Source organism: Corvus kubaryi, unplaced genomic scaffold (assembly GCF_017639235.1).
Source record: "Corvus kubaryi isolate FWS band 111438036 unplaced genomic scaffold, C.kubaryi_AGA036_p1.0 37322, whole genome shotgun sequence".
NCBI lineage: Eukaryota > Metazoa > Chordata > Aves > Passeriformes > Corvidae > Corvus > Corvus kubaryi.
Window position 1 is genome coordinate 7475006 of NW_024581101.1, and position 10253 is coordinate 7485258.

At 40.6% G+C, this 10253-nt stretch overlaps 1 protein-coding gene across 8 annotated transcripts; it reads right to left on the reverse strand.

Annotated features, from left to right (window-relative positions):
• Positions 1–33: 33 nt before the first annotated feature.
• Positions 34–10170, reverse strand: VGLL1 (vestigial like family member 1). Of its 8 annotated transcripts, none has more exons than XM_042029360.1 (7): positions 8761–10170; positions 6146–6209; positions 5708–5781; positions 5307–5536; positions 4294–4710; positions 2160–2219; positions 34–1876 (listed from the first exon to the last, which is right to left on the reverse strand). In XM_042029360.1, the coding sequence occupies exons 4-7, from the start codon at positions 5515–5517 to the stop codon at positions 1656–1658; spliced, it is 909 nt and encodes a 302-aa protein (XP_041885294.1). In that variant the 5' UTR covers positions 5518–5536; positions 5708–5781; positions 6146–6209; positions 8761–10170; the 3' UTR covers positions 34–1655. The 8 variants fall into 8 exon arrangements, with proteins under 8 accessions (XP_041885294.1, XP_041885292.1, XP_041885296.1 ...); XM_042029358.1 differs by lacking the exon at positions 8761–10170 and adding an exon at positions 6421–8754 and having other exon boundaries at positions 4294–4713; XM_042029362.1 differs by lacking the exon at positions 5708–5781 and having other exon boundaries at positions 34–1519.
• Positions 10171–10253: the final 83 nt, after the last annotated feature.

Consider the following 10253-nt stretch of genomic DNA (forward strand, 5'->3'; position numbering starts at 1 on the left):
AAGGGATAGAAGAAGAAAAAAAAAATACTTCAATATTTTGAAGCAATAGAATTATAATTTGCTAGACTTATAGCGCATGCCAGTAAGACAGATGTACAGAGCACAGCTTGGAAATCTTGGCTTTGGCCCACAGAGGAAGTCAGATTATATTACAATGTAGCCTTAAAAATCAGGGAATCAAGTGATTTGGGATAACAAAAGAAAACTACTTGGAAAAGTATTCTTAAAAGAGAAGAAAGGTATTTTTGTAGAAATATTAAAAAAGAGTGGGTGTTTTTTTCAGTGCTCATCTATAGGGAGACAGGATATTGGTATATCTTTTATTAATTTAGTTAAAACAGAATTTTAACTAAATCTTGTGATCTCAGATTGATCTAGAGCAGGTAACTTCTAGAGCAGACTAGTAAAATAAAAAAAAATATTTTTAAAATCTCAGTTTGTAAATTAGTACCTGATGTTGCTAAACTCACATTATTTATAAAATTACACAAGGTGTTACAACTGGAGCAGTGGCAGCAGAGATATCTGGTGCAACAGTCACAAACACTTACACCAGCTCAGGATTTGTTCTATAAAATCACAAGCTCTGTGATCTCAGAGGTCAAATTGCCTTACGCAACTGCATAGAGCTGTCAGAAAATGCTAATCATGCTCCATTATATTATATTAATGTATAACAAATGGAGAAGGAAAAAATAAACCCAAAGAGTTTATTTACGCCTGCAGAGAGGCTGGGAAAATAGAAGAGTCCTACCTACAGCTTTTTGCTGAATGGTATTTTAATTGTACTCAGTGAGAATCCAGGTTTCCTCTCAGAGCTACTGTGAATTCACTGCTTTCTAGAGGATGATTATACATTAGTGAGACGGCAAAACAGAGCCTTCAGGCACAGGCATATTATATAACTTCTGAAGAGTATCCCTGGGATCCCTGAAGGCAAGTATGGTTACAAATTGCTGCACTTTCAAAACATAAATAAAATAATGTGCTTTACTAGCCTGTGGTTGAAGTCTCTCGCAAGTGGTCTAAGACTATTTTAAACAATACTGAGATATCAAATCAAGCTAAGAAGCTGCAGCATTGAATTTATGCTAACTGCATCCCTGCACTTATCGGTTATCAGCTGCATTGATAAGAACTGTGCTTCGTATCAGGAGATGGTAAATGAATAAACACAGAAAGATTAAAAAGTGCAGGAATCCTTTCAAGAGGGCTACATGAAAAGCCTTAAATAGACAATATATCACCACAACAAACATACTGTCAGGTTAATACCACAAACATTAGAAATTATTTACTGTATAGAAAAGGATTATTTTGTCATTCCCCAAACAGTAAATAGTACATGTATTCTTCCAGCTGAGAGAAAAACACAGGATAGATAGCTGCAGTTCATTTCATCTTGATTCACAGTTGCAAATAATAAAAGTCCACAGAAATAACTTTCTCTTTCCCAACAAAGTAGAAACATTCAGTTGCTAGAAGTACAAATCTCGTCTTCTGTCATGAATCTGAATACCTGAAAGATACAGCAGCATCAGGACAGTCAAACAGCAAGCACAGTCCTCACAATCTCTTAAGATGTCACGCAAACAAAATTGCACCTTTGGGTCTGGTGCAAAAGAGCCCTTACTAGAATAACCAGAACGACCCATTCAAAGTATCCGCAAAACACTTCGCATCAAAGAACCGACATGGGGTATGACCAGTCTCAAGAGACCAATAAAAATATGGAAGCCTGAATGCTTTGGGAATAATTTCTTAGGACAACTCACCCAGCAGTATGGTGGGTTTGTTGGTGCAAACTGCAGCGGTGTTACCACATGAGTGCTTGAGGTACAATGCAAGGGCTGTTCTATCTTTCTGGGATCTGAAACTTGGACAGTGAGGGCAAAACACGCTTTGTGAAATGGCAGCCTGATGGTATAAGCACAGAAACTAAGGTAGATGGGGTTAAAAAAAAAAAAATGTATCTCATTTTAATATAATGTTTTTCTTCTTCTTTGTTAATGTAGTTATGGGGGGTGGTGGTTCTGTCTGGGGGAAAAACAAGCTTTTGAAATACAGTCTGGAAGCAAACAAGGAAGCATCTTTAATGCCGCATGCATAAGCAAGGCTGCTGTCTGATTTGTTCCAAACCTGCTGGTTTCTTTACTCACCTGCAGTGGCATGACTTACACTGGGATTTTCTGAGCCTTGGTAAGAGCTTGCTTTCCTCTCTTAAAAAAAAAATTAAAAATACCAGCAATGAGCAGAGATTCAGCACAGAGCTAAAAGTAGACAGTAGTTACTAAAGAAACCTTGCGCTTTTGCAGCCCAGCCTATAGCACAGGTGCTGAGGAGCTCTGTGCTGGTCTGGCACAGCAACATACACTTCCAGAAATATAAATATCAGCTGTTCTTAAACATGACACAGAGCAAGAAGTATATTTAACAGATAGAGCCAAGAAACAGGGACTCCTACAGCCAAACTAAATGCACACATCCTAGGGATTTGCCAAAGACTTCCTGTGAACATGGACCAGCCACTTCTTATCGATTCTTGTTGGGTTGTTTGATAATCACAAGGATAGTGTTACATGTGTGGTGTTTAGAGGCTCCTGAATATTCAGAAAAGCCCTGTATACGTCCTGAAAGCAAAGACTTTAATTGGTAATGGCTGGGGAATACTGAGCTCTTTAATTTCCTTTTCAATTTTTTCCCTCACTCATTTTCTTCCTGAATTTTTGGGAAAAAAAGTCCACTGTTTTTAGCAGTGTTTCCCTGTTTTCAACACAAAACTAATTTCATGAAATATCTCTTTTTCTGAATGAGTCAGTTCCTGGGGCTCCCAAGTGTTGATAGGCTCACATTGCCCCCTTGGGGGAAGAGGGCACCTTACCTTGTTCTTAAATGAAATCCCAGTTCAGAGAGTGTCTTTAATTAAACTCACATTCATTAGCTACACAAAGTCTAGGGTGAGTGCCTGTGCGACACATACACAAAACCTCTGCTCATATACCATGAGCAGAAAGTTTGCATTCCAGCTGAAGATACAGACATTCTCCCTTTACCATGCACAGACACAGACAGGCATTAGACATTCTAGCAGTAGTAAGTTAACAAAACACCTACAGTCAGGGTCCTCATAACAACATAGCTCCGTTGTATCCTCAAAATAGATAAACCGTAGATAAACTCCTGTTTGTATCTGCAGGCAGTCTTTAGCCCACATTCTGCCAAAGTCCTGCTGATGCAGTTTCAAAACTGGGTAACCAGGAGATATTTCACAGCTGCTTATTTTTTGAAACCTAAGCCTCAGGATTGCTTCTTCACATGCCTGATCTTTTTTGTCTAGAAGCACCAGGTAGGATGCACTGTATTTTTTCAGCAGATTCCCTAAGCAATTCCGCAACCCTTTTTCTTGGAAACCAGTGTCAAGCTGCCTGACTGGGGAACGCCCAGGAACAGCAATGCAGATGTACCCAACATGCATCAGTGCTTTGGCCAGGAAGTCTGACCCCAGAGAGCTTCTCAAAGGCAGAATTACTCACAAGGGAGCAATTTTATCCAGCAGATCTAGACACTGTGGGGATATAAATGAACTTCAGGTATCTTTCTGCTGTGTGCTGGTAGTACCTAGTATTGGGATTCCTAGTAATTGTGGATAATAAACAAGCAACGATCATCACTCTATGAATTTCATTAGCTCTGAGAAATCTGCAGGGAGCAGACACAGCCTTTGGCAGGCAGGGCAGCAGTGCCTCATGGCAGGGAGCTCTTAGCCAGGACGCAAGGCAAGGCTGGTCCACCAGCCCCTGTACCCTCATCATTCCAGCTACAGACAGACTGGGAGGGAGAAAAACCCCAGGCCATGCTGGTAAGGGCTGCAGTTTCCCATCCTGTATTCAGAACATAATTAACAGCCTGCACAGTGAGAGAGGCTGCTCAGGGATCTTTCCTGGCCACCCCTTTCTGGTCCCAGTGAGGGGGCGTGTGGTACACACCACACCTAATACCCATGGGTATTAGAGATTGTGATAGCACTGAATAAAGCTTATATTCACTTAAAATATCTCCCCAATGTAAGCCAGAAGGTAAAATACTGTGTGAGTAGGCAACGCACGTTTTTTGATCAACCCATACTATACGGCTAATTGATCTCAAGTACCACAGTACATATCAGGGTTATCTACTGTAAAAGATTTCTGTGGGTTTGCCTGAAGTTGGATCCAGCTTGAGAAGCTTAGGAAGAGATGTCACTTTACATCAGATGCCATGAAAGAATAAAGTGATAGTAAGTTATTTTCTTACCTCCCCCAGGAGGTGAACTTTGACTCATATTTTGTAACCTGGCAGGTCCAGTCAAACAAGCAGAACTTGAGTGTTGCTTCATGGTGCATTCTTGCATGGATGCTAAGCATCTTTCCTGTTGCAGAAGGCCAAGAAGAGAACTGTATTTCCTGTCAGAGATCGGCTCATCAGCCACATGCAGGTCAGGGAGGGTGTGAGGATACACTGAACTGGTGACACTGGGAGTTCCAATTGGAGGGAAGGGCCATAAATCTGCAGGTTGAGCTGGACGACTCTGCAGAGATGATGGCTGGCACTGGCCTACCACACCAGCAGCAGAAAAATTCAGAGCAGAATTTGCCATGCTTGTTGCAGAAGATGACGGATATGGTCTGTAGCAATGTGAAGAGAAATTCCACTGATGGGGAGACATGCTGTCTACTTAAAAAGAGAAAAAAAGCATCTGAAGTCTCATCAATTCTTACTTTTTTTCCCAAGGCAAATTCCAGTGGACTTCTAAGGGAATGCTACCAGATGGCATATTCATTTTTACAGAAATATATAATCACTTTAGTGCTGCTTATCTTAAACATCAACCACAAATTCATAGTAAAAGCAGATTAAACTACCACCGAAGTTTCTACTAAGTATTAAATGTGTACTACACAACCACCAACTTCGGCAGGTTTTTGACAGTTGCAAGCTTGGACAAATATATTTTCATGAAGATGATAAGTTAAGTCATAATGCACTTATTGCTTCCAGCAGTGATGGAGAAACTTGGCTGGAAAATGATGCTGGAAAACAATGACCTAGTCCTGCCAACAGGCCCATGGAAAGCTTGGGAATCACTCCAGCAATCACAGGGATTTACCCAGGAAGTCCCAGCTACATAACCTAGGGCTTTACAAGCATGATTTTCTTGCCTTCTGTTTGTACACAATTCCAAATTTAAGCTCAATGGATCTTAAATTCCTTAATGAAAGCCAGTCACCCTCATCCAACACCAGGCTCATATATGGAAAGGAGCTCACCATTTTTCAGGACAACAGTCTCACCCTTGTGCTTTGTGCTCAGATCTTGGGGGTTCTTGGCATTGCTGAGAGCTCTAGAAAAATGTTCGTCTACCATGCTGTTAATGTCCCCTTGGAAATAGGTGAACACGACGCTCTGAGATCCCCATTCTGTTTTCACAGGCTCTTTGCTTTTATTCAGCTTTGGGGAGAGCTTCCTTGTTTCTTCCATTTTCTATGGCCAACAGTCCCTGCAAAAAAAAAAAAAAAAAAAAAAAAAAAAAAAAGAAAAAAAAAAAACACAAAAAAAAAAAAACCAAAAAAACCAGACAGGTCAAAGAGACAATATTCAACTTCAAGTGCCTAGTGAGTGGTGAGCCCAGCTTCATCCCAAAAATGGTAGGGGCCAGAAGAACACTTACTAGTAGGATTAGATTCTCTGTGTTTCTGCTTTTTCCATGCACCTCTTCTTTCCTGATTTCCTTATGAGATACTTCTAAAATGAAATACTTGGGCATAATGGGCACATCTATCCACCAGCTGTCATTTCTCACCCTGACTTTATAATTTTGGGCTAAGGACCAAGTACTGTGCAAATGTACCCTCATGATGGAATTGTGCTGGAAGAACTGAAACACTTAAAAAAATAATTCAGAGGTGGCACAATCCCTGAACGAAGTTCAGGGTGAACTTATCAAGATGTTTTGTCCAATTCTGATTTTTGTATTGCTCAAAAAACATAATGATAGAGTGATAAAAACCCCAAAACAAATAAAACAAGACCAACAAAACCCCCAAACCTCACTATACTACATTAAAACTTAAAATAATAATTTTAGATAAGGTAAAGTCTGAAGTACCTTGACCACTGTCAGCACAGATCTCCAAAACAAAAAGACTTCTAAGAGTAATTAGTTGCTTAACCTGTTAGAAAAAGACATTCAGATTAAATTATTGGAAATTTAAATCATGGCAAATTCAAGTAAAAAAAAAAAACAAACACCCAAAAACCAAACAACAAAAGAAATAACCTTTTCTTGTTTGAAACAAATTAGTAGGAACATGGTGGGTCTGCCAGCTGCTTAAAACTTTGGAGCAAGACTAAAACACACACTCTGGGTCAACCAGAACTTACAGGTTCAAGGCAGGAACTTCACCAAAATAGTTTGCAGGAAGTCAACAGAAGACTATAAGACTCCTTTTTGTTCTCTTTAAAAATCTCTGCTGCCAGATATGGTAAGAGTAAGACAAGGAATGTCACTGCTTGCCCTGGAGAAGCATTGTTTTCATGTGTTTGTACAGCTTCTGGCTGCAAGGGAGCAAGTTCCCAGCCAGAGCTCACAAGTCCTGCTCTAATCAAAATCATATTTAGCAAGGCTCAGGTTACAAATGCAGTGAAGTGCCTGCTGTTTCTATTCAATTTTCCAGTCTCATTGTCAGCTCATGACACTGCACAGCATAATTGATTTACCTTGGTAGCAAAAGGAAAGCTGTTACTTTTCAGACATCAGGGAAACCTTTAGCCAATAGCCAGTTGTACTGCACAAAACCTCATGAATCATTAGGTATGTATTTCCATCCAACTAACCCTGCAATACACAGCACTGCTTAACCTAGTTCAACACATTTATCTGACTTCTTTCCTAGTCATAAATCCCTCAGTCCTCAGAAGCTTTCCAATTAGCATTGCACTAATTTTTGTCTCAAAGGATACTCTGAAGTGCCTGTGAAGAGTGCCTTCAAATGGTTTCTCAGAATTTTCTTACACATGAAAAAAACTGTTCAGGCTGTAAAACAAGTATCCAGATATTAAGAAATATGAGGATGAAGGTTATCAAGCCATAATCTATCCCCATTTTAATGCTTAAGCCTTCACCTACAAACTTCTTGTCCATGTTTATTACTTGCTTCCATGTCTAGCTTTGCTTGTTACCTCCATCTCCCTCCATGTTCTCTGTTCATTTCTCCCTGCTTCATGGTTACTTGCTCAGCCAACCCATATCTCCTGCCACCAAGAGTTACTCCTGCCAACTCATGTCCAAACTCGAGAGGTCCTTAGTCCTTATCTCAGGATTTCTATTGCTTTGCTCCAGTTCCATCCTCCTAGATTCACCTAAACACAGCAGTGGGAATAGGACTGCAAGGCCACACTCTCAGAGTCATCTGATTCAGAAGACAGTCTTTCACAACTTTAAAACTGACCCAGCTTTCCCAGACACGGAAAACTTAAAACCAAAAAACACTTCTTCCCAATTTACAGCCACCTTCCCAAGGCCCATGAGGGGAAGCAGGAACTAGCACAACCCAGCCACCCAACTGGAAGGACTTTGAGCATGGGAAGAGACACTGATTTTCCCAGTATTGCTTTAGAAAGCATCCTGCTGTTGAGGTTAAGGAACTTTACGGTTGCTCAGCTGGGGGCCAACACTTGCCATTGAAAATTCCAACCCAAGGAGTGAAAGCTTGGCAAAGACATGAGCAAGCAGATGGCCTGAGAAAGGACAAGGAGTCATATTGACAGCAAGAAGCAAAGCAGCTCTTCCTACTCTGCTCCAGCACTACACATCAACACACAATTTAGAAAGCATTAGCGCTGGCCTAGAGGATCACTTTTCCTGTTCTTCACTCAGTACAAGCCATTGTGTCTTTGTACCACTTTAACATGCATAACTGGCTCCTGACATTAATTCTGGGCTCCTTTAGCATAGTTTATTCATGTGCAGCAGCTTGTATGACTATGACCAATTACAACGCTGGAAAAATAATATATTTTAAACAAAAAAAGGTCCTATATCTCTTTTCCACTGTTTCCCTTAAAAACCTCTTGTGCTTTCCAACAAGTAGCCAAAAGTAGGCTGGGTATAACCTAGGTTACACCTCAGTCCTCTCAGTGATCATATGCACATAAAGATTCTAAATGTCCCAGGAGACAGGACCTAAATTTGGAACACTGTAGTCTTCTTTACCTGAACTTCCCATTATTCCATCATCCAGCACAAAGTCTGCAAAAGGCAGAAATCCTTCCAGTTTGTGTCTGCCACAAACCATTGTCAAAATAGAGTAGAAGTGGAGCTCAGGATGAAATGGACCCAGCTCATATCACACTACTCTCAGAATGGGTTAATAGTGGCAAAATAGTGCAAATATTTGTCCAAGTTATTTCTCCCTCAGGTGGAGAAGGACCCATGGTCAACACAGGCTTAAGAGTGGTGGCTGTTGACAGCTCACCACAAGAGCTAATACTTTACAATGTTTTTCACATTCCCCACCCTTGCCAGCAGTATTGATTTCCCATCACTGGAGCATCTGACAGGGAACTCTTCATTCTGGATTTCATGTAGCTCAAACCAGTGTAAAAACAAAAAAAATTCCCACCTCCCTAGTATTAAGCCACAATTTAACAAGCAGGCATTCCCTCTCATCAAGTTATTCCTCAAATAAGGGAACATTTGACGAAGTTGGTGAGTTCTCCTACCTTAACTCACTGTCAGCAGCGGTGTCACACCAGTCAGATTTTCCAGGTGTGGGACACTCATGTTGTGTCCAGCAGGTTGGGATTCTTTCTGGGCCCGGCCAGCTCTGAGTGTACTGCAGTGACTGCAGCAGAAGACAAGCCACATTCATGAACTCCCCACACTTTCTAGCCTCCAGCTGCGCAGAACGAGGCGTTTCCTTCAGCCTATCTGCTAAGAATGCATGAAATGCACTCCAACAAGTCAACCAGGTTAGGAGGTTTCAGGAATGAGGAAAATAGGACTGTAAGTAGGCTTAGGTTTGTTTGGCTTTTTTTTTTTTTTTATGACAATGTGTACACAATAAAGAAGACAGTGTGGACTTCGGAAAAGTTTGGAGTAAGATGATAAACAAGTTATGGCAGAGAACCAAACTTGGCCAGGATGATAAAGGACTTTTCCTATGCCATGTTACAGAATATTTACTATTAAGTTGGTAACTACAAACACCTGTGAGAAAAAGATGACCTGTTTCCAACCCAGATAAACTGGATAACCAATTTTCTCTCTTTTCTTTGCTGGATCTGTTTTAATAACCACAGGAAAAAAAAATTCTTGTTCTGTAAGGGCTGTAGCAGGAAAGAGTTTGCATTATGTCTTTTATAGAGTACCTTAGGAGTTTTTTTACTCACCCAGAAAGCTGGAGAGCACAATCCAATTCCCTCTGCCTAAATACATATGAATCCACCCTCTACCCTTCCCAGAACAACTTAACTACCAGGCTGGGAGAGTTCTCGTGATGGTGCTTAGTCTTTTATTGACACACTGTTTGCATAAACACATTTTCATTGTGAGACAGACTGGATTTCAGTCCACCAGCAGGGCAAGTGCCCTCAACATCTCCATGGCTCTTTCTCTGACCCCCTTTTCAAAACTGTCTCACATGGCAGACATTTCCTCTGCTAAAGCTTTTCAAGACCTTATTTGAGATCTTCCTCTCATGCTGGCAATTAAAGCTCTCCTCAGGTTAAGATGGCACCAGTTTAAAGCTCCTAGAAAATACTACAGGGTAAAATGGGATTATAATCCCTATTCTTCAGTACAGGAATTGAATGACTGATTTCCAGTGCTTTTGAAGTATTCAAACTGTCAAAGCTTTGACGAAAAAAAAATTTAAAAATACTTTGATACTAAAAATTAAAATTGTCCTTATTAATTACTTGTACTTACTAAAAACATCTTCACAACCTCAATTTTAACTACAGTGTCTGCAGTGGTCCCTCCTGCTCCTTTTCTCTCCATGCAGGTCCACTAACACCCAAGCCAGGAAGAAGGCTGAGACCAAACCCATAAACAGGAAACAAATACCATATCCCACTTACAGTTCCAGCAGTGTGTCTATTGGGTCCAGCTGGAAGCTCTGGCATGTTAACACATGTGCTTTATAAACTGAAGCCCCTGTGCACCAAATGTTATGGTATCTTTTACTGAGGAAAAAAAGACAAATACATTATCT

What these genes read in the sequence shown, in the direction of transcription:
- VGLL1 (XM_042029355.1), bottom strand. Translation starts at nt 5,517, where the DNA reads ATGGAAGAAACAAGGAAGCTCTCCCCAAAGCTGAATAAAAGCAAAGAG. An exon ending in GACTGTTGTCCTGAAAAATG is followed by an intron (nt 4,714 to 5,306) that starts GTGAGCTCCTTT and finishes TCTCTTTTTAAG; the next exon opens with TAGACAGCATGTCTCCCCAT. An exon ending in AAGTTCACCTCCTGGGGGAG is followed by an intron (nt 2,220 to 4,293) that starts GTAAGAAAATAA and finishes TTTTTTTTTAAG; the next exon opens with AGAGGAAAGCAAGCTCTTAC.